Here is a 23,193-nt window from a genome sequence, read left to right on the forward strand (position 1 = left end):
ACTTAAATTTAAATTTTACCGTTCTAACTCTGTAGTTTAATCTTATATCAATTTCTGCTGCATGGTTTTATCCTGGTTGTGCTTTTTATTTTGTATTTGTGTTTTTAACCTGTTGGTTGTTTTATTATGGTTTTAATCTTTGTGAACCGCCCAGAGAGCTTCGGCTATTGGGCAGTATAAAAATGTAATAAATAAAATAAAATAAAAATAAAATAAGACAGAGAGAAAGAAAGCCAGAAAAAATGAGGCTTAAATGAGGCCATTAAGACTACATGCCAACCTAAGCAACAACCCTTCCATGACACTAATTGACATCTTTAGCTGACAGTGGGGTGGTAACTTCTTCACTGTGGTGCACACCACCAAGGGATGTGCACGTGCAGATGCACACATGTACGCATGTTTGTATGAATGAAATAATCACATGGGCAGGGCCAGTCAAACAGGTCTTTCCCACACATTAGTCAGACGCATGAAATCACGCCATAAGGAAGTGGCTCTCATGCCAATCTCTATGTCTCAGTGTATTATGTGAAGGAGGGGCTAATGGCAGCCCCCTAAGGGAGCATCTAATAGACCGGTGCGTGAGCAATTTGCAAACTTTTCACATTTTATGTATGGTTTTTATTACATAATAGATCAATCTTTCCACACGTTTACTGTGACTGCTCTCAGACAGTTTGTCCTCCCTACCTGTCACTGGAGGCACAGAAATTTTTATTCCTCAATATTTCCAAAGAATTCCCTTGTAGAAAACCATCAACTGTTCTTTTATGGCAGGACATAAACTTGTCTTTCTCTCTCTCTCTCTTTGATGTGGCCAGTTATGCCCTTGACTCTCTAAAAAATTGTACTCAGCTTGACAGGAAAATGTAATGCCTTTTTAAAAAAAGAAAACATCATATTCACACAAAGGCGCATTAGTGAGCTGTGCTGCTGAAACTTATTTTCAAGACTCTTCTAAAGGATTTGTAATGGACAACTCTTACTTCATGCAACAGCTACTCTTCATAATTATAAACTCTTTTCTTGACTTCGCTGAAGGTAGAATATATAGCTTGCAGCCTTGACATCCAACATTGTCTTCACCATTGTCTTTTCAGTAGCATGAGACAGTATCCTAACCTATCACTTTGCCTCCACTTGTTCCATCGCGCCCATAGGAACTAGCAGTTCAAAAACAGTCCTGGAAATTAGCAGAAACACTCGTTTCCAGGTTGGGATAGATCAGTTGAGTTCCCTTCTATGAGCTCCACTGACCTGCCCCATTCCAGAAATGAGCATCTGCTCTTTCCAGATGCTTCAGGAACATGTGCGCACATGCAACATAAAACACTGCCCACTGTTTGTTGACAGGTTGACACATATGATCATATCTCCCCTTGAATAGCGATGCTGGAAACCTTCCCCATTTTTCCTTCAATGATTTCACCTTCCCGGAAAAATTTGTAGTATGAATTTTTTTGCTATTGTTCATGATTCCCCATTGAAAGCACTGGCCAAGGTGGCATGTCATGACAAGTTAGTTCTAATCCATTATCAATTCAAAGAAAAAACAAGGTTAGCTATTATGCATCATACTGCATTATTGCTTACCAGTTCCCCATGGTGGGGGTGGGGAGCACCCACAAGAGATTCATCTGGCAAATCCACTTGGTACTGGAACTATTGTTGATCAGTTCCTTATTCAAAGAGCTAACCCAGGTCGCTATGGCAGACCATAGACCATGCCTAACTCACTTTATATCCCTGAAGATGCAACTACACTTTCACAAAACTGCTTATTCTGAACACGTATCGACAAGGAGCAAAGATAAGCACAAACATTCCCTGCAATTCTACTCGGGTAGTTTCAATCGTAACTATGCTAGAAAGGAAGGATAATAAAGAAGTGGTTTTAGGCAGCTGCCCTATACTAGTGATTCCCAAGAAAAGACTGATTCAGTCATCCAGACTATCCTCATTCAAACGTTAGTTAGCAGCACTCAACGCAAGAAGGCAACAAGGATCAGAATATCTACCCACAACAGTTCTGTAAGTGCTTCCAGTCATGTTTTTTGTGAGTTTGTCATACTGGGCTGTATCCAATAGTGTCCAGCAGAACAGACACCACTGGTGGATGAAATCCCACCACCCCCACTGAAACTTAGCTCCAATGGGATTTTGCTCAATTATCAGTCTGCCCAGTACCTGCAAGCCATGTGGAAATAGTGGTAATCCTGTTGTGATCACTGTTACCCCAACTAACTAGCAGCCATCAGTATGAGTAATAAGTGACTGGTGGAAAGAAGAGAAGCAAACTTAGTCACCGACACCACACTAGTGCCTATCTTTTCCTTGAGTTACTGTTTCACCCATGTCTGGAGTGGTGCTACAATCAAACCTCTGTTGTAGTCACAATGCTGAGACAAGTTATATCTGTTTACCCAAAGCTATAGTGAGAATAAACAATTTTTGGACTAATCTTCTCTTGTCTATTCTATTATTTATGTATTATTAGTAGTAGTAGTATTACTGTTTTTATTTACAGTTATTTATATACTGCCTTTCAGATGGGGATGTTGGAAGAAATCTGTGATAGAATCATATGAGTTCTGATGTCTACGAATCTAACCCGTGGACCCCACAGCAGATCAGCTTTTCCCCAGTTTTTTGCTTTCCAGAATTCTATGCAAATTTAGTAGCAGAAATATACATATAATTAAGAAGCACTGGCTAAACATTCACATTTTCCCCATAAGATAAAGCATGGAAATGCACCTGGGGAGGGGGGGATTTGTACATTTATTTATTTTTTGTGGGGATTTGCCCATTTGTGCTAATTCAGGAAACTGGATAAAATCTGATTCCATCAATGAGCAAACAATGGAACAAAATGTACCCGACAATCTGCAAAATGTAGATGGAACAGATTTACAAAATCTGTACATCTCTACTTTCAGGATACAAGTCCTTCCAAGGAGTTTACAAACAATATCAACAATCATTAATAAAATCATGATAAGTGATCAGGATCCTTCCCACGGGGCCCTGTTGTGGAGGTGGGAGAGGGACAGTCTAGCTGAAGCAGGTCCTGAAAGGATATCTGCCTGCCTGTATCCCCCTCTTTTCTGGGACGCTCCCCACAGGACAGTATGGTAATGTCTGGGGATAGATTGGCCTGAGATAGCTCTGAAATGGCATTTGACTCCCTCCCTCTATTATACCATGTGTTCTTTTACTGCTGCTAGCTAATTCTAATTGGCATGAAAATGATACTATAAATGATATGCATTGTACTAAAATCAATGTACTAGCAACATTTTCAAAAGCATAAGTGCCTTTGTCAATTGTCCAGTTCTTGAATAAACTCATGAACAAATTTATCGTTTATGCTGTTTCAGAACTCCACCGGTTTAGTCCCTTCTCCACCCCTTTTCTTTCCAGGATAGCAATCTACAATTATTTTGTTCTATGCAACCAGATCAATCTATCCATGTTCTGCCTCTACATAACATTTTGTTCATCAGTATATCGGCTGCAATCTACCACCTAGTTACAAAAATCCTTGGACTGTAATTCTATAAAAACTGCTCCCCCAGAAGTGTCCTCAGAATCACGTCCTTACCACCCAATCCTATGCATGGTCACTCAGAAGTAAATTCAACTGTATTAAAAGCATTCCAAAGTTAAAGGTCACTCCTCTGTGCATCTTTACCTGGAAGCAAGTTCCACTGTGTTCAAGGAAGTGTGTAAAGGGCTGCAAGCCTTAGGGCGCAGTACTATGGCCACTAGTCTAGACAGCCATACTATTTTTCAGTTTCTGGGAGCCGTGGTTGGAGATGGGGAAAAGGGGGTGGTTCCAGTGGCAGGGAGGGGAGCAGACCGTGGAACCCACATTACTCAGATTCAGCATCCCCCTTCCTGCCCTGAATCTTCCTGGCTAGACAGGCAAAATCGCCTGTCTAGCAAAAATGCAGGGTGCCCAGATCAGGGAGACAAGGATCATCTCTGTGCTCCAGCTGCCCTGCATTGAATAGTCATCAGCCTCCGAGTTCTGGGGCTGACAACTCTCTTCATAGGATTACGCCCTGCATCCCATTGTAATCCATAGCATGCACAAGACATAGCTTTCAGGTTATCTACTTATCCACAGATTTATTTATTTAGGAAGCATGAAACAGATCTAGAAAACACACCAATCCTTTCCTTTTTTCTCTCTAATAAGTTTTGAACATTTGAGCAATAGACAGTAACTTATGAAGCTTTCTTTTAAAGAAAGATCCTCCTGCTTCACCATGGGTAATTACCAAAATAATTGTCAAAAGTAGTCAAAAAATTGGTTGGAAACAAACAAGTATTTGGCCTTGTGTTGACGGAGTAGAAATTTGTGTTTGTTTGATTTTCTTTTCTTTCAACAGCTAATCTCCCTATTACACCATAGTGCAAAGGGCTGCTGTCCAAGAAACAGGGTTACTTGGCCATCCTATCATAACGTAGAAAGGACTGGATTATTTAGGATTTTAGACCCTGCATACAAGAAAACAAGAACTATTTTTGTCCTTTATTTTTCATTTGAGATATACTCTATTTTAAAGTTTATATGACTTTTTTTTTAATCTTTCATTTTGTTCGTTATCATACTTATTTGCAAGTTGTACTAGGTACCTTTCCAGCAGATCAAGCCAATAAAACAATACTACAACAAAACATTAAGCATGGCTGGCTGTGCAATGATGGGAGCTGCAGGGCTTTTTTTCTGTCTAAACACGCATAGGATTGCACCCTAACTCATTCATTTCGTAATCTGAACATTACTTTTAAGCCCAATATGTAGTCTGTAAAATGTTGCTGCCATACCATACTGTTTCCAACTGAAATCTGATGGCAGATTCTTCCACAGAAGAAGGTTGTTTAGCTGATTTAAATAGGAAGGCAAAGAATGGAATCCTTTCTGACTGTACCATACCTAGAAGATAAAAAGGAGGCATTTAAACCAACAGAAACTGAAACTCGAGACCCCTATTCCATATTATTAGGACCAAAGTTTATTGAGCTCCATCAGACGAGTGTTTTATTGCTGGGCACTCATGGATTTTCACAGGTCCCTCTCGTGATGTTATCTGTCCCCCTCATGCCTCCCACCCCTTCTGGCCTTCTTCCCGCCACAAAAAAACCATCCAGAAGGTCTGATATATTTTTAAAAACGGAAGTTGCTGCTATCTCCTGCTGCGCGCAGGAGAAGCAGCACGGTCAGAACAGCCCACTGAATGGGCTACGTGCACATTGTTTACTTCCTCTTTTGAAAGAGGAAGTATCAAGCAACGAAAGCAGGGGCAGAGAAGTGATGGTAGGGAAGCATGATTTCCCCCTCCCCCATCTTATGGAGCTCATTGTCAGCCAAACACTGTCCAACTCATGAGGCAGGAAGGGAGACAACAAATAATAAGAATCTGAGTCCCAAAGGATGACGATTTGTCTCCTATGATTGCTGGCTGTGATCCATACCTAAAATGCTACAGGGTGTACATGGAGGAGCACTGCTCCAGTTGCTGACTTGGTCAAGGCAGTTTTGCTGCATCTTCACCTCCTGCAATGGGGGAAGCCAGCAAGCAGCGAAAAGGGTTCAGCTGACACCCCGGGTGGATGATCCACGTGGCACATCAACTGGGAACCAACTTATGCCAGGGTGCATGGCCCTACTCCTGGACGTCATTTATTCAGTGGAGGGCTGGGGTGTGTGTGCCTCCCATTCCATATTAGCAGTTTTATTTTCAATTCTTTTCCTAAGGTTCCTCAACATGGAATTTGCATTTTTCCACAACTGAGTCACTCCCACAGTAATTAAAGTCAGACAGACATTGCTTTTGTCAGGCTGCATTTGGACAAGTAAATGATATGAGAGATACCCGAACAAACAATGGCTTTCACAGATAACCTAGTGAAAAGTATTTTGAAAAGTATCTTGTACTCTATATATCTGCTTTTATTTTGCCTTTACACAAACAGATATATATATTTAAAACTGTGATAAGAAGTTTACTAACTCGTTTTGTGACAGAAGGGAATAATTTGTAACCCGCTGATTAGAGATTTTCTAGGTTTTATTGAATCATACAGCAGCTCTCTCATATCCGAATTCCCCATTTCTCTTCATAAAAGTCTGCGCAAATGGTACATTCACTGTCACGTTTACAGGTCTTAAAGGTCAAACTAGAACTGTGGTCATTAATTACTGAAAGGTTAATGCAATAATTTGATACTACATCAGTCAGAAGTCACTTGCAGGCAGTATTTTACATTACACCATGCCCTTTTTAAGTATAATACACAATGGTGTCCTGGTCAGGGAAAAAGGAGAAACTTTTCCAATAACAGTATGGCTAAAATTTATTGCTGCACTGATGAGAGGTGAGTGAGTGCCAATGTTATTAAAAACACTAGCAAAAGTACATCTGTAGGTCAGGCCAAAACAAGTCAAAAATCTGTATATGTTTTTTTCTATCTTTATTTACAATTGCAAGATACAACAAATTGCTGACCACACAAACTTCATTTCCCATTTGAGCAAACCGAAGACAGATGACATTTTAGGGAATAAAAATACAAAAAAAGATATGATACAGAATGGCAGCAGCCATTTCACTCCTCGTAACTTACGAAGCGAGCCTAATTTTACATCTACTTCTAACATTTACTTCTGCTATCTTACATCATCTTATAAGTAATACATTGGACCCTAAATCCAAGTCTCTAGCATAACACTCAAGTACCTCATCCATGCATTAAGACAATCAGAAGAGCCTCTTTTCTATACTACTTCTATTCTATAAGAGAGGTATCTACAAAAGAAAGGTCCTTCTCTGTGAAGGTGCCCCAACTATGGAATACATGGCGCCAATCTTGTACTCTTTTCTGGTGGCAGGATAAAACCTTTTTATTTGCACAGGCAATTTAAAACAATTTTTCAAGATGTTATATGGAGTCCCTGAAATGTTGAAGATGGCCTGTTACAGACTGAGGGATTTGTTATGGAAACAGGAAATAGTTGATGATACAATAGACCAGTTAGCACGTTCAATGGAGTAGAATAGTTCCAAGTCTTCACTGGTGTGCTCTTGCTCCCATTCAAGCAGGAAGTGATTCAATGTGAAGCTTTAACACACAGCTATAACCAACATGAGCAGCAGTGTTTATCCTATCTGCTGCCCATTAAACTAATTCCTAAACACTTATTCATAGGGAGAAATTGGGAGAGGTTACAAAAAAGTAGTAAATCAGATATCAGTGAGGGGAAGTTTGCCTGCCAAGGAAGTGAATTCAGGAGGAAAAGTAGGAGGGGAAATTTGAATTTAAAATCTAAATTTTGGCAGAAGGGAGTATTCCTTTTGACATGGAACAGGATGTGATTTCAGAAGAAAAACTTGATCTATGCCCCCTTCATCTACAAAGCTTAGACCACCTAAAGCAATGTCCCTGACACTTTGACCACCCTTTGGAACTCCCTGCTTGGGAAGAACTGCCAGGCAACCTCCCTCTACATACAACTTCTAATGTAGAGGGTTGGGTTTTTGTTGTTGTTGTTGTTATTTTTGAAGTCCTTCCTGATCTCTTTGTTTTATGAATGCTGCTACTTCCGTTTTTAGTCAAGAACGCATTTTAATGATCAGCTTTTCATTATCTGTAAGTTGCTTTGAGAATGTTGAATATATATTCCTTGTTATTGTCTACTATGACAGAGAACATCTCCAAGGTCTCAGAGTCAAAGGCCTTTCCTGGCCATGCTACTTGGAATTTTTTCAAAGGGAGTCAGAAAATACCAGAGATTGAACTTAGGACATTCTGTATGAAAAGTATGTACTACACTACTGAGCCATATTTCAGTGTAGAAAATCAGGTCCTAAATTTCCAAAAACATGTAAGTATTCATTTGAAAGTAGACTGGATAAATAATATAATTGTTATGCTGCTCAAGCCAAGACCATGGACAGGATGTCACTATGGTACCTTTTGCATTTTCAAATATGTAGATACCTAAATATCATTAGTGGGGGTGGTAGTTTTTAATCTAACAAAGGAGGAATCTGAAGAGAGATTGCCAGTACGAAATGTATAGTATTCTAGATACATCAAGCTTACCTTGGCCAGAGGATTATGGGGTGACATATTTACTTTCAGGTTGTGAAGTTCAATTGGTGTTCTCCTTCCAAAAGACCAGCCTCCATATCTGGTAATGCAAAAGAAGATGATAGCAGATTGTCAACCAGCTATAGCTTTCTTAGCAGAATAAGAACTTATATAAAGAATGACCATATCAAGTCAGGCTTATCTGCCTTTCTAGCCTAACTCTCAAATGTAAGAAATAAAATTCTGAAACATAAACACTGCCCACATATGATATATGACTCCATACTCTTGTAAATATCCAAAACAGTTTTGTAGTAATTGGAAAACATTTCAAATTACCTTGTTACATTGGATGGCCTGATTAAGTATTCTTCAACATTGAGGCCTGAAAGGTTATATAAGATATGTCCTTTCTTGTTCTTCATATAAGGAACAGAAGTATTTGATGATGGGCATGTCTGAAAAACAGAAAGTTCTTTGAGACACCAGTGGCTTCCATTTTAAGCTAGAGTTTTTCATTTTAAGCTACAGCCTCACTTCTCAACCCACATTTGTCTTCTGTGAATGTTTCAATAAATTAGGGCCTGGATCCAAAGGCTCACATACAGTGTAGTAAATACAGAAAGCTCCTCTGCTTTGTGAGTGCATGTACACACACACACACACACACACACACACACACAGGAAAGTCAAGTGATCTTCTGGAGTGGTATTCCGGAGAGTAACCTAATGAAAAGATTGACAATCCCGGTGTATGAATGAGAGCACTTTTTTGTGCTCTTTTGAATCCAAGTCTATGTTGATGCTGTTGTTGTTTTTGTTGTTGTTTATAGAATTCCCATGTATAAAACTTGCATGTCACAAGGACACTGAGAACAATTACAACATTCTGCACCAAGTTTGAGAAAATATCAACATTTTGGAGTTTCTTGGGAAAGATGCCCTCACTTGCCCCTCAGTACAGGACAGAGGCCTCTGGAGATCAGCACTGATTGAGCCCTTTTATACCTGGTGGGGGTTTTTTAGAAGTCTCAATGCAATAAAATTCTATAGTTATGACTTCTCTGCTGAAGCTGAAATTAATGGCACACTGAACAGTAAATAGAATGGATTGTAAGAGAAAATATGATTCAGTCGAATACGGTTAGTTATTAAAAGAAAGTGGGGTATTTAGCAAATATTTAAAATCCAGAAGTACAAGTGTTTCAAAACTACAAATTTATTAAACTTTGATTTACAAAAGGGTTGCACACTTTCATTGGCTTTATCAGTAAATTAATCAGCCCAAGCTTTAGGTGATTAGTGGATGAGGACAAACTTTAAACAGCAGAGACAAAATGTATTTGTTGGGCTGATAACTAAATCCATCAGATGTCCCATTTTAAGCCATTTTGGCTTTGACATTTTAGTGTAACAGAAAGTGTAAAAAGAAAACATTGAAGATGCCTTTTTTTCCCTATAAGGATATCCAAATATAATCAATTGAGAGTGAAACTCAGCAAAAGTTTATTTCAATACAATGGGCCATTAAAATGCTCTGTTTTGGCAGGATCATGCTCTAATCATTTGTAAGCCAGATGGTCTTTAATCTAATAAAAAGTCTTTAATCTAATAAATCTAATAAAAAAAGTCTTTAATCAGTGAGCATTAATGCTGATAACACATTCAAGGCCTGCACAAGCAATTCTCCTAGTATACGGTAATAAAGAATACAAGTCTGTCTTATAAGTTTGCCTTATAGTCCAGTTGAGATACTGCAAACTAGGGGTGTGCACGGACCCCCCGCTCCGCTTCACTTGCAGATCCGCCATTTTCCGGATCGGGCCGCTCCGCCCCGCCCCCGCTCCGCCCACTTCCGCTCCGCTCCGCCCGGAGCTCCGGATCCGGATCCGGAGCTCCGTTTCCCCCCCCCCCATAGGCTTGCATTGAAAGCTAAAAAATTATACAACTTTTTTTCTGTTCAAGTTAGAAACCTCATGTTTGGCACCATGACACCTCATGGGGATATACACACGCACGCCAAGTTTCAAAGCAATCCCATCATCCCCTGATTTTTGGCGAATTTTTGAAAATTGGGCACCCCACACACAACATCCCTGCGAGGTGGGCAGGGGAGGAGGGAGGGAAGGCAGGCAGGCATGCAGCTGGCATTTCTGGGGGCATAAGGAAGTGAGCCAAGGATAAGCCAGTAATGCATATAAAATGGAATAAATCAATCAATAAACAAAGGAGGGGTGGAATTAAAAGCAGCAGTGTTGCTCAATAAACAGCAAGAAGAATTTTTTTAAAAAGGCTATATCTGTCTTTTACCAGCAATAGGGGGACGTGCCCGGGGGAGGGGGAAGTAGCTGCCAGTTCAAGACACTGACAGCCACCAACAGCTCTGAGAAGAAGTAAAACGCTCACTTCGACTCATAACAGGCATTGCTCCACCACTGAAAAGTGACCATTCACTTCAACTCATGATAGGCATTGCTCCACCGTTTTACTCTCTTTGGAAGGCTCTAATGGCCTTCCAGTGCAGGAGAGAGTGGGGGCACGTCCACGATGAGATGCCCTAGGGGAGCTCATCCCCTTGCACCACATCGATTCAGTTGTTCACCAAGGTTAGGGTGGGGAGCAGTGCTGTGTTTCTATCTCTTATTCTTGGCTTAGTATATGATTTCAGGTTGTGTTTGTGCATTTGGTGGGGCTACTGTGTTAAAAAACACGGGGAAAAGCCCGTTCAGATGAAGAAAGAGAAGTTTCCCAGAATCCCAAGTTACCTGTTTTGCCTATGCCCTCCTCCAACTTTGGGATCATCATGACCGGGAGCTGACTCTGCCCCTCAGCCCTTTGAAAAAGGTATTTTTCCCGCCGATTTTTTAAAAACGTCTAGCCCGCGACCCGTACGATGCAGAAAGTTGAGAGTGGTCTCAAAATGACCCCCATCCATGACTCTCTGTGCACAAGAATTTTCAGAAAGATAGCTTAACCCCCCCCCAGTTATCCCCGATTCTTTCCCTCAATGCAATCCTATGGGCGAAAAGCCGAAAACGCCGTTTGAGCCGCGCGGTTGACCCGATTTTCACAAAAATATAGCACGCGACCCGTACGATGCAGAAAGTTGAGAGTGGTCTCAAAATGACCCCCATCCACGACTCTCTGTGCACAAGAATTTTCAGAAAGATAGCTTAACCCCCCCCCAGTTATCCCCGATTCTTTCCCTCAATGCAATCCTATGGGCGAAAAGCCGAAAACGCCGTTTGAGCCGCGCGGTTGACCCGATTTTCACAAAAATATAGCACGCGACCCAGACAACGCAGAGAGGTGAGAGTGGTCTCAAAATGACCCCCATCCACGACTCTCTGTGCACAAGAATTTTCAGAATGATAGCTTCAAAAACAACATAGTTATGCGCGATTATTTGCCGCAATGCAATCCTATGGCGAAATGTTTTCAAGATGGCGACCGGAGCGCTCCGCCTGAACTAGGAGCTCCGAAAAATGGGCGCTTCTCTTCGCCTTGCTTCTAGGGGGTCCGCGGTCCGCTCCTACTCCGCCTCTGGGTAAGGCGGAGCAGGCCAATCCGCTACTGCTTCTACGCTCCTAATCGGAGCGGAGCACATCCCTACTGCAAACAGCAGCACATTTTGAATAACAATGGAGCTCTCTTTGGCAAGCAGAAACTCCTTTATCTCTTTCCCTCTTCCTATTACTAAATAATAACAGTAATTTTTTGAACACAAAAACGGCTAGGCATGCATGCCTCATAACTGTGTAAAATTCACAGTGAAATATAAATAGAAGGATGGATGTTCTCAAGATTGAATTGCAAGGGCACAGAATTGTAGGGGTTTGTTATTTGCAGTATATCTACTTTCAAAAATTGCCATATATGCCAAATACTAAGCTGCAAAAGCGTTTTCAGCTCATTGCTGCTAGGTGTGTGGTTTTTTCCCTCTCTCTTTTCCCCAAAAGCACCTATTCCCTTCAAAACCTAACTCCCTAGATTCTGGGAATCGGGGTGAAGCAAGCTTTACAAATTTTCAAGCCCTGTAACCTTGCCCTGGAGAGCTCAATTAGATTAACACATTAATATTCCAGGAAACTGGTAGGAATGCATGCCCTCTACACAAAACAGACAATCTAAACTTCCTTTGTTTCTTAAAGGTTACTTCAATTCCCACCCACCCCCCTAAAACTCTTTGAGATAATACTTGCTCTAAAAGAGTTAAAAATAATTTATTTTACCCATGCTCAGATGTACACACACACACACACACACACACACACACACACACACATACACACCCTAAAAGAGATTGCCATTTTGAATATAGTGTAACCAGACATATCAGCAGATAGGGAAAAAAAAACTTTGTTTGGACAAAAATGTTTTTGAATTATAAATAAAAATCTATATTTTTAGCACACATGCACACCAACACAAAAAGTGGGTATCTAACATGACCTAGAGATGTATAGATACTATTATTGTTTAATAAAAAGTTCCACTTCCTCAGGAGGGGGAACTAGTCCATAACAAACATCCATCAAGTATTCAACAACTTTGTATTATTATTTACAAGTAGGCACCTGCAACATAATGTTGCAGTATATTCCCAATGCCTCACTGGGGCCTAATCTACACCAAGCAGGGTATTGCACCATGAAAGTTGTATGAAAGTGGTATATACACTACTGCTTTATAGCGGTAGTGAAGTGCACTGACAACCATATATCGCTTTCCTACCGCTATATCCTGCTTGGCTTCAGTCTCTGCTTCAATGGCAGTGCCCCTAGAGGCAGAAATGCTCTTTTATTTGAGAGCTATAGTCTCAGTTTGCAACCTAGGACTTGCTTGTCCTCGGTGCACAGAAATTGTAATAATCTAATACTGTATATATAGTTTTTAGAAATCATTTGAAGAAGTAAATATATGAACGCCTTGTCTTAAACATTTTATTCATCATGCTAAAATAAAACATTCCATAATCCATTTTTTCTTCATTTTTTTTTCAATTTTTCCAATTTTTTGCGGGGGGACCAAAAAAAGTCTTCGGGGGGAAATGGGGGGGGGATTCTGTTTTTTTCTGAGCCTTCACAACTCTGGTCAAGCCCAACTCCTTTTTCCTCTCTGTTGACTTACGTGTTTGACATCCCATAGTTCAAATGGTCTCAGCCACAGATTTAACTAGTGGTGTGCACGGACCCCCCGCTCCGCTTCACTTGCAGATCCGCCATTTTCCGGATCGGGCCGCTCCGCCCCACCCCCGCTCCGCCCACTTCCGCTCCGCTCCGCTTGGAGCTCCGGATCCGGAGCTCCGTTTCCCCCCCCCCATAGGCTTGCATTGAAAGCTAAAAAATTATACAACTTTTTTTCTGTTCAAGTTAGAAACCTCACGTTTGGCACCATGACACCTCATGGGGGTATACACACGCACGCCAAGTTTCAAAGCAATCCCATCATCCCCTGATTTTTGGGGAATTTTTGAAAATAGGGCACCCCATTCACACCCCTTTCCATAGCTCCGTCAATTTGCACGTTAGAAACCTCAAACACGCCACCATGAAAGCTTATCCAGGGATACATACGCATGCCGAGACTCAAGGCAGTCCCATCATCCCCTGATTTTTGGGGAATTTATGAAAATCCAACACCCCTTTCCATAGCTCCGTCAATTTTGCACGTTAAAAAAAAACCTCAAACTCACCACCATGACAGCTTATCCAAGGCAGTCCCATCATCCCCTGTTTTTTGGCGGGGCTTAAACCTGCAAAATTTGGAACTTCCAAAACTCCAAGTGAGCGCAGGAAGGACTTCTCCCCTGAGTCAAAGCCACACACACACAACATCCCTGCGAGGTGGGCAGGGGAGGAGGGAGGGAAGGCAGGCAGGCATGCAGCTGGCATTTCTGGGGGCATAAGGAAGTGAGCCAAGGATAAGCCAGTAATGCATATAAAATGGAATAAATCAATAAATAAACAAAGGAGGGGTGGAATTAAAAGCAGCAGTGTTGCTCAATAAACAGCAAGAAGATTTTTTTAAAAAAGGCTATATCTGTCTTTTACCAGCAATAGGGGGACGTGCCCGGGGGAGGGGGAAGCAGCTGCCAGTTCAACTCAAGACAGCCACCAACAGCTCTGAGATTAAGAAGTAAACGCTCACTTCAACTCATAACAGGCATCGCTCCACCACTAAGAAGTAAACGCTCACTTCGACTCATAATAGGCATTGCTCCACCGTTTTACTCTCTTTGGAAGGCTCTAATGGCCTTCCAGTGCAGGAGAGAGTGGGGGCATGTCCACGATGAGATGCCCTAGGGGAGCTCATCCCCTTGCACCACATCTTTTCAGTTGTTCCCCAAAGTTAGGGTGGGTAGCAGTGCTGTGTTTCTATCTCTTATTCTTGGCTTAGTATATGATTTCAGGTTGTGTTTGTGCATTTGGTGGGGCTACTGTTTTAAAAAACACGGGGAAAAGCCCGTTCAGATGAAGAAAGAGAAGTTTCCCAGAATCCCAAGTTACCCGTTTTGCCTATGCCCTCCTCTAACTTTGGGATCATGTGATCATGACCGGGAGCTGACTTTGCCCCTCAGCCCTTTGAAAAAGGTATTTTTCCCACCGATTTTTAAAAAACCTCTAGCGTGCGACCCGCACGACGCAGAAAGTTGAGAGTAGTCTCAAAATGACCCCCATCCACGACTCTCTGTGCACAAGAATTTTCAGAATGATAGCTTAAAAACCAACCCAGTTATGCCCGAGTCTTTCCCTCAATGCAATCCTATGGGCGAAAAGCCGAAAACGCCATTTGAGCCGCGCGGTTGACCCGATTTTCAAAAAAAAATAGCACGCGACCCGCACGATGCAGAGAGGTGAGAGTGGTCTCAAAATGACCCCCATCCACGACTCTCTGAGCACAAGAATTTCCAGAACGATAGCTTCAAAAAGAACATAGTTATCCGCGATTATTTGCCGCTATGCAATCCTATGGCGAAATGTTTTCAAGATGGCGACCGGAGCGCTCCGCCTGAACTAGGAGCTCCGAAAAATGTTCGCTTCTCTTCGCCTTGCTTCTAGGGGTCCACGGTCCGCTCCTACTCCGCCCCTGGGTAAGGCGGAGCAGGCCAATCCGTTACTGCTTCTACGCTCCTAATCGGAGCGGATCACACCCCTAGATTTAACTGCTAGACTCAAACAGTCTCCCTGAATTGCAGCTCCTTTGAGCCCCTTTCTTACTCACCCAGGGACAGAGCTGCCCACAGAAAACAAGGGAGGAAATCCAGAAGTTTAGAGCAGCTATGACTAGATAGCATCATGCTTCCTCCCACCCACCACCCACCCCATCCTGCATTCCTGAGATACGTAAGTGTGGCAGAAAGAGAACTGATTCCCACATCCTACAGCAGGCGTGAGCAACTTGTGGCCTCCGAGAGTGAGAAGTTCCCCTGACCCTTCACCCCTGACCCTTCACCACTGGCTATTCTGGCTAGTGCTGATGGGAGGTGTAGGCCAAAACACCAGGAGGGCAACACGAAGCCCACCCCTATTCTAGAGGGATTTGTGCTGCTGATCCAAAAGCTCAAATTTCATACTTTTGACTGGATATTCCACAACACGTTTTGGGCCAGAGCTCAGAGAGGGGCCACTGCCCTTTCCCAGTTCCATGTTTTATAAGCTGAAGTTTCCAGGTTCAATCCATAGCAAAGCTTTCCCCAACAAGGTCCCCTCCTGATGCTTTGGGTTACAATTCCCATTATCCACATCCAGCAAGGTGATTGTGCCGTTTGGGGATGATGGGACTCGTAGTCGGACATACCTAGAGGGTGCAGGTTGGAGAAAGCTACCCTAGCACCTCTGTAGTTGAAAAGACCTTAGTGGGGATCCACTGCCAGTTGGCATTGACAGTACTGGGCTGGGTGGACCAACACTGGGCCAAATGGTAGGGACGGACGAGTATTTCGTTTCTGTTTGTTTAAGATCAGAACTCGCCCCGTTTGCACCCCTGAATGCAAGCGCACTTTACAGACAAAGTCTGCACCTTCCGGAGCTTGCGATGCTTATTTGAGTGCTGTTCCGAAAATTAACACACACAACCCATTTCCATGAAACTCCTGCGAAAGAAGTAGCTCTTTTTCTCCCTTTTTCATGGGGGTGGGGAGAATTTCATTCCACTTTTGTAGTGGGGGGCATTGTGCTTGCTAGAGAAATTCTCTGAGGCAGTGTGGTTTAAGGCTGATCTGATGGGCTTCATAAATTAGTTGTTTTATTAGGTCATGGTGTTTTATTGTGAATTGTCTTTAGCTGTTTTAAACGTTTACCTTTCTGTATGCTAAATTTTCATTTTAATGTGCTCCAAGTGTTTGAGAAAGTTGTCTAAGGGGGGATCTACACTACTGCTTTAAAGCGCTTTAGAACAGTTTTGACAACTGTTGGGGCCCAGGACACACTGCATATACAGGTTTCAAAACGTTTTCAAAGCGCTTTAAAAGCAGTAGTGTAGATCCCCCCTAAGAGAACAATCCTATGGTCCTTGGACGAGCATCCAGGAGCCGAAAGATTGTTCAGATTCCCCTTTCCGAGGATGGAGACAGCGCTCCAGACTCAGAGGAGGGGGCTGGAGATCTGACCCACCCACCCCAGACCCAGACCCAGACCTCTCACAGCCAGTGTGGAAAGAACAATGCCAGCTGCCCACCAAGGATGGAAAAGCGACCTTGGAAGAGAAGGAAAGAGGGTATTCTGATGAACGGGGAGAGGAGGAGACCGGAGAGGCCAGGGTTCGAGTTATCCTGAGCTTCTTCCAGCCTTCTTCGCTCCCTCTCCAAAAAGCCCATCTAGCGAAATCTGCAGGAGGTGAAGATCACCTCTGGCGCTTCTCCTGCCTTGCACTGGATGATCGGATGCCTCCGAGTTTAAGGGCTTCCAATCACCGAGGACACATTCAATAGGATTGCACCCTAATAAATTCTAATATTATTAATGCCTTACTTATTACAAGGCTACTTCATACTTCCTTAATAATTGTGCAGTGTGTTTTTTTTCCTAAGAAAAAAGGATCTTTTCTTTCTGAGGACAGAAAATTACCATACCTCTTGGCCCACGGCACATCTACACCACGGCAGAGGTTCCTGTTGTGAACCAGATGTGGTTTGCCAGCAAAATGTTCCCCTAATGCAATGAAAAGATGAGGAATCAATGTAAGATAAATAATGTGATTTTATAGCCATCTTGCACGGTAATAATGCAGTCATTGTATCCTGGAGTGAAGACCCACGTCATATTAAAAAGCTGTGGTGAGAGCCTTGCAATTTGAATTACAGATGTCCATTCCAGTGATAGGGGCACTGGTCCAGCTGTGAGTCTTGCCTCCCCCCAATGCTTCAGGCAGGCTGACCGCTTTTAAAAATCATTTAAAGAGCTAATATGTTGTTGTTTTCATTCACTGCCTATCAAGTTGCTGGGTTTTGTTTTTAAATTAGAAGTGCTCTCGGGATACTGGGAAGAAGAGATCGTGGTAATATTATGTGGTGCCAACCAATCAGTGCAGTGTCTCGCTTGCTTCTGTTCCAAACTTCACAAACCTGTTGCAAACTTGATCAGTCCTGAAGAGAAAAGGTCCACTTAGATGGAAAGCACTGAGGGCTTTACTAGATGGGGCCCGTTGCTCTAAATGTGGTTTGGCTGTCTTCCCCCCTCTTTTTTTTTTACTCATTTAAAATCCTTACATCCTCACTTTCCTTGTGCAGTTCCACGTGGCGAACAACAGAATATGCAAAATACACCTGGTTGGATCCTTACTGACTGGGTTCAGACAGCACGATAACCAATGGTGGTTTAAATAGTTGACGGTTGTTTATTTAACCCACTATGGGTTATTGTGTTGTTTGGAGGGAGTTTTTAACCAATGGTTGGTTATTTGGCTACAAAAACCAACAAAAATAACCAACGCAGTGCAGAGTAGGCTATTTGAACCATCATTGGTTATCATAGCCTGGAGAAGAGAAGATTGAGGGGAGACATGATAGCACTCTTCAAATACTTAAAAGGTTGTCACACAGAGGAGGGCCAGGATCTCTTCTCAATCGTCCCAGAGTGCAGGACATGGAATAACGGGCTCATGTTAAAGGAAGCCAGATTCCAGCTGGATGTCAGGAAAAACTTCCTGACTGTTAGAGCAGTACGACAATGGAATCAGTTGCCTGGTGAGGTTGTGGGCTCTCCCACCCTAGAGGCCTTCAAGAGGCAGCTGGACAACCATCTGTCAGGGATGCTTTAGGGTGGATTCCTGCATTGAGCAGGGGGTTGGACTCGATGGCCATGTAGGCCCCTTCCAACTCTACTATTCTATGATTCTATGTTGTGTGGAGGGCACCATTGGTTATTTCCTTAGCCACCGTTTGTTATTTCATCAGCCACAGCATCACAAGGCAAGAACAGTCAAAGCGGTGGCTGCCACTCTAGTCCAGCTGGCAGGATAGATTTTTGGAAGCAATGGCTGATGGGATACTAGTGGAAGGACTGAGGAGGGAAGAGGAGGGGATGGGTAAGTCTACTCAGCATGGATTAATAATCAACTCTGTGCTGATCCTAATCCACACCAGAGTTGGTTATTATCATGTTGTGTGGGGAGGACCCCCTAGATAAACAACTGTCAAGTTGATCATTACCCCACCGTTGACTATTGTGTTGTCAGTTTACTGCAAACTTACCTAATTTTGCTCTTTTTAATCAATACACAAATCTAAACGCAGTTATCCTTGGAAATTTGCACTTCCCCACATCTTGTAATGGAGTTTTCCGATAAAGAATGCACACACAAAATTGTGTGTATTGGGCGAAAGTGCACCCAAATAATGTGCAATTTAGGGGAAAGTGCACCCAAATAACATATATTTGGGAAAAGTAGATATAGATAATGTGTATATTAGGGAAAAGTGCATACAGATAATGTGTATATTCCTCAAGACAACATTAAAAATGCATTATACGGGGGAAATTACTTGCAAAATGTGTGTATTTGGAACAGATGCATACAAAAATGAGCATACTAGTAGAAATGCATATAAAATATGTATGAATTATCATGTAAATTTGTTTTTTAAAAACAACCTCCACATTCAGGGCAAACCAAATTTAAGATTAGACTAAGCAATGGTTATAATAAAATGGAAACTTAACTCTAACTTGTTTCTCAACCCTTTCGAATCTGACTTTTCTCTCTCTTTCTCTTTTTGTAAATTCTATCCTAAGTTTCTACTTTTCATTATGCAGTAACTTCATTGGTAGGAGATTTCCAAGCTGCTTTGGTAAGTCATCAGAGGAAATATCATTCAGAATGTCAAGGGATAGATCCAGGATCCGCTTTCTGCAAGAGGAAGAGCTCTGCTCGCACGTGGTCCTCACGCCCTATTTTGGGGGAGCCCCTTCACCGCCACTACCACAGCTCACCCCATTCAGCAGGGTCTTCTGACTTCCTGCATAGCATTTTCAAGGGGCTTCAAGGCTGCCTTGTGGAGGAGGGGGCAGGGAAATCCACTTCTGTCAGCACAATTGATCCAGCATGAATCTGGATCCAACCCCAAGAATTTAGGAATTACAAACTCCCTCCATTTCTTACATATGTAAAATGTTGGTTCTGGTATTTGTTTTTCAAAGGATTTGAAGCAAAAAGATGTTTTATCTATCCCTAGATTTAAGACAAAGCAGGAAATATTTACAGAAGTCAATATGATCCTATATCTATCTATCTATCCATCTATGGCGGGGAGTAATAAAGATATATATTCTTTTAACTTTATATTTTTCCAAGCAAAGCATGAAGCAGCTCTTGACAAGCAATAAAGAATATGCTTAAGCAGCCACCTAATTGCTAATAGCAATTTGATTAATGGCTAATAATTAGCATACTAACATAAAATGTTGCGAAGCATAAAATGTAAGTTGTAATTACTGTTTATCTTCCTCCCTCCCCCCCCTTTGCAATCTCCTTTGCTAAATTAGTAATTTACTATTTCTAAAAAAAAAAAAAAAAAAAGGAAAAAAAACCCAAGCAACAACAACAACTTTTAAAGGAAATTCTGGGCTGCATTCCTGCAATGCAACACTTTCAAGTTGCATGGCTCCTACTTACATGCCATGACTTGAATGCATGCACAAGTCATCCTCATCTGTAAAATACCGCAACAGGAGACGGGGAAGGTCATCATCTTCGCTGCTGTGAAGGGTTATGAAAAGAAACAAGACAGAGATGAACAACAGGAGGACCCAGGGCCAAATCCAGCCTGAGGTGCATCAAATGCTCCCCGCCCTCGTTGACAATCGAGAAGCAATAGCAACATGTAGAGAGAGTATAGCAAGGAGACTTTCTGGCAGTCCACTTGGGTGGGAGGAAGGAGGCGAACCTGCGCCCTCCATCCCCTCCTTAAACTAGTCCTCCCATAAGACTAATTGATGAGCCAGGACATGTGTAAAATAGCAGGGGGGACAGACTGGAGATATTAGTGGCTGTGGTTGGAATGTTATTTAGATTTAAGGATTTTCTTCTTCCCTTCTAATAGACTGAGAGAATCCTTTTGCATAATCAGATCAAGATGGCATTATGCCAGACTGGATGCTAAAACGTCCACTGGGATCTGGACAGAATAAATGCTGAAAGGTGGTTGAAAATGCAAGGGACTTTGGTACATATACGCTGGGGCTATCCGAACATCAAGCTTTCCCAGAAACAGTTATTAAGAATAATTGGAGAAACATTTCTGTTAAGCAAAATCCATGGCTCTGTGAAGAAAGTAAACAAGAACTTTGCATACTGTTTACTTTTAGCAGCTAGAATTGTGTTCCAGAGCTATGGAAAGATACAGATGTATTAGATGTGGCTTCCAAGTTAAGGAAATTTGGGGACGTGGCAATCATGAAGGGAAAACCCACCACTTTAATTAGACTTCATACAGATCCCCAATAGCATGGGATCTGCTTCCATATATGTCAATATCACAACTCTGTGTGAAGGGTCCTTTTTAGATATTGAGCTGGTTTGCACAACACAGCCAGCTCACTGTGGGTTATTTAACCCATGATACACCGCAGCACATGTGCGGCTACCATTTTGAATATGTAGTGACCGATCAGGGCAATAGAGGGTTGCACCATATTGTGTGAACCCAGTCATCGTGCATTATTTGACATAACCCTACTATTTATTGAGGGTTATGCAAGGGTTGTATATCTCTTGAATAATCCACAATGACCGGGTTTACACAACATGGTACAAGCCCTAATCAGTCCGACTGGGGGTTCCATATTGCAAACAGTGGCAGCACACACCTGGCATGCATCGTGGCTCATTGTGGGTTAAATAATCAACAAAGACCTGGCCATGCTGTGCAAACCAGGCTGCTGTTCCTTTCCAACACATCTAATTTGCTCTAGGACATTATCAAAGGGCTAATAACTACTGATATAATTTACAAAAATGTTGTAAGGTTTACAGCAAGAGAATGTATGTATGTGTAATGCTTTAAACCTTCTAAAAGTTCTAATAAATTATGCATATTGCACTTGGTAGATTGCACCAAAAGTCACCAATTACATCCACAGCCTCCATAAAAGTGAAAATCATCTTGTTTAAAAAGAAAATGGCCTCAGATGGTAGAAGCAGCTGTATAGATTTTTTAATTTTATCTTTTTGGTTCCTGCCTGCCTTTGTATAGCTGAGCCATGATTATCCTGCTTAGAGGGATAACTCCTTAAATTAAAAAGATGAAGACACTTTTGAAAAAATAAATGATCCTGTCCCTGTGCTATTGATGATGATGAATGAGCTTTTTTACCTAAAAAAGGATTCGACATTGTCATAAAGTCCCGGAGTAAGCTTAAGTGAAGGATAATCAATAGCCAATGGCTTCACGGTAAACAAGGCCATTGCCATGGCAACAAAGATGACAGGTAGTAGAATATTTGACAGAGTTCCCCGCCAGTCTCGCCTGGTGTGATGAAGGCGCTTCATTAGAAGGGCAGCAATCTGGGCGAGAACAAGCCTTCCTCCGTGAATGACTGAGACCTCCATGGGAGAATTACCTGTTGTGTGACAAAGCAGACAAAGAAAACTCTTTAGGAAAGCAAATTGTTGCTGGTACAAAGGACCTTCAGGGCTGCTCCCCATAGAATCATAGAAGAGTTGGAAGGGGCCTATAAGACCACCAAGTCCAACCCCCTGCTCAATGCAGGAATCCACCTTAAAGCTCCTCATCCCTGACTGATGTTTGTCCAGCTGCCTCCTGAATGCCTCTAGTGTGGGAGAGCCCACAACCTCCCTAGGTAACTGGTTCTATTGTCGCACTGCTCTAACAGTCAGGAAGCTTTTCCTGATGTCCAGCTGGAATCTGGCTTCCTGTAACTTGAGCCCATTGTTCCATGTCCTGCACTCTGGGAGGATCGAGAAGAGATCCTGGCCCTCCTCTGTGTGACAACCTTTTAAGTATTTGAAGAGTGCTATCATGTCTCCCCTCAACCTTCTCTTTTCCAGGCTAAACATGCCCAGTTCTTTCATTCTCTCCTCATAGGGCTTTGTTTCCAGATCCCTGATCATCCTTGTTGCCCTCCTCTGAACACGCTCCAGCTTGTCTGCAACCCTTCATAATTGTTATGGTTAGTCCACATGTTGGGAGTGATGTCCATAAGAAGCAGCAAAAGTACAAGGAGCTGCAACAAAAAGTTGTAGCATACCCTCACATCCCAGCCACAGGCTCCCACTCATACACTTCTACGGAATGATATAAGCTGTAAGGAGCTGAAGCAGGACATATATATGGAACTGCAGAGATTTTTATTTTTATTTGGGGGGGGAAATACAGGTGAAATCTGCAGGCATTGTTGAGAATTTTGAAAAGATGAAGCATGAGAATTTTCAGAATTTAGCAGCAGGTTTTGTTTTGTGCAAGACCAGCCTTTTTGGTTTGGGTGTTTCCAAAAAGGGATTTGCTTATTGCCTTAGGTTTGTGGGTAGCTGGGGGGCAAATTGCATGAAAATAACATACTTCCTAAAAGTGCCTGTAGGGACAAACTGTCCCAAATTACAGAATGACACTGTTTTGAGGTACCAGGG

General features: G+C 42.3%; 1 protein-coding gene across 1 annotated transcript in view; it reads right to left on the reverse strand.

The window, feature by feature from the left end:
* The window catches only part of ABCA13 (ATP binding cassette subfamily A member 13), a 331,836-nt gene that overhangs the window by 120,847 nt on the left and 187,796 nt on the right, over positions 1 to 23,193 (reverse strand). The window contains exons 43-48 of the mRNA XM_063124168.1: positions 21,920 to 22,166; positions 20,221 to 20,304; positions 16,752 to 16,803; positions 8,446 to 8,564; positions 8,119 to 8,206; positions 4,840 to 4,948 (exon numbers count right to left, since the gene is read on the reverse strand). Coding sequence (XP_062980238.1) covers positions 4,840 to 4,948; positions 8,119 to 8,206; positions 8,446 to 8,564; positions 16,752 to 16,803; positions 20,221 to 20,304; positions 21,920 to 22,166 — 699 coding nt within the window. The remainder of the gene's footprint in view (positions 1 to 4,839; positions 4,949 to 8,118; positions 8,207 to 8,445; positions 8,565 to 16,751; positions 16,804 to 20,220; positions 20,305 to 21,919; positions 22,167 to 23,193) is intronic.

Source organism: Elgaria multicarinata, chromosome 1, assembly GCF_023053635.1.
Source record: "Elgaria multicarinata webbii isolate HBS135686 ecotype San Diego chromosome 1, rElgMul1.1.pri, whole genome shotgun sequence".
Lineage (NCBI taxonomy): Eukaryota > Metazoa > Chordata > Lepidosauria > Squamata > Anguidae > Elgaria > Elgaria multicarinata.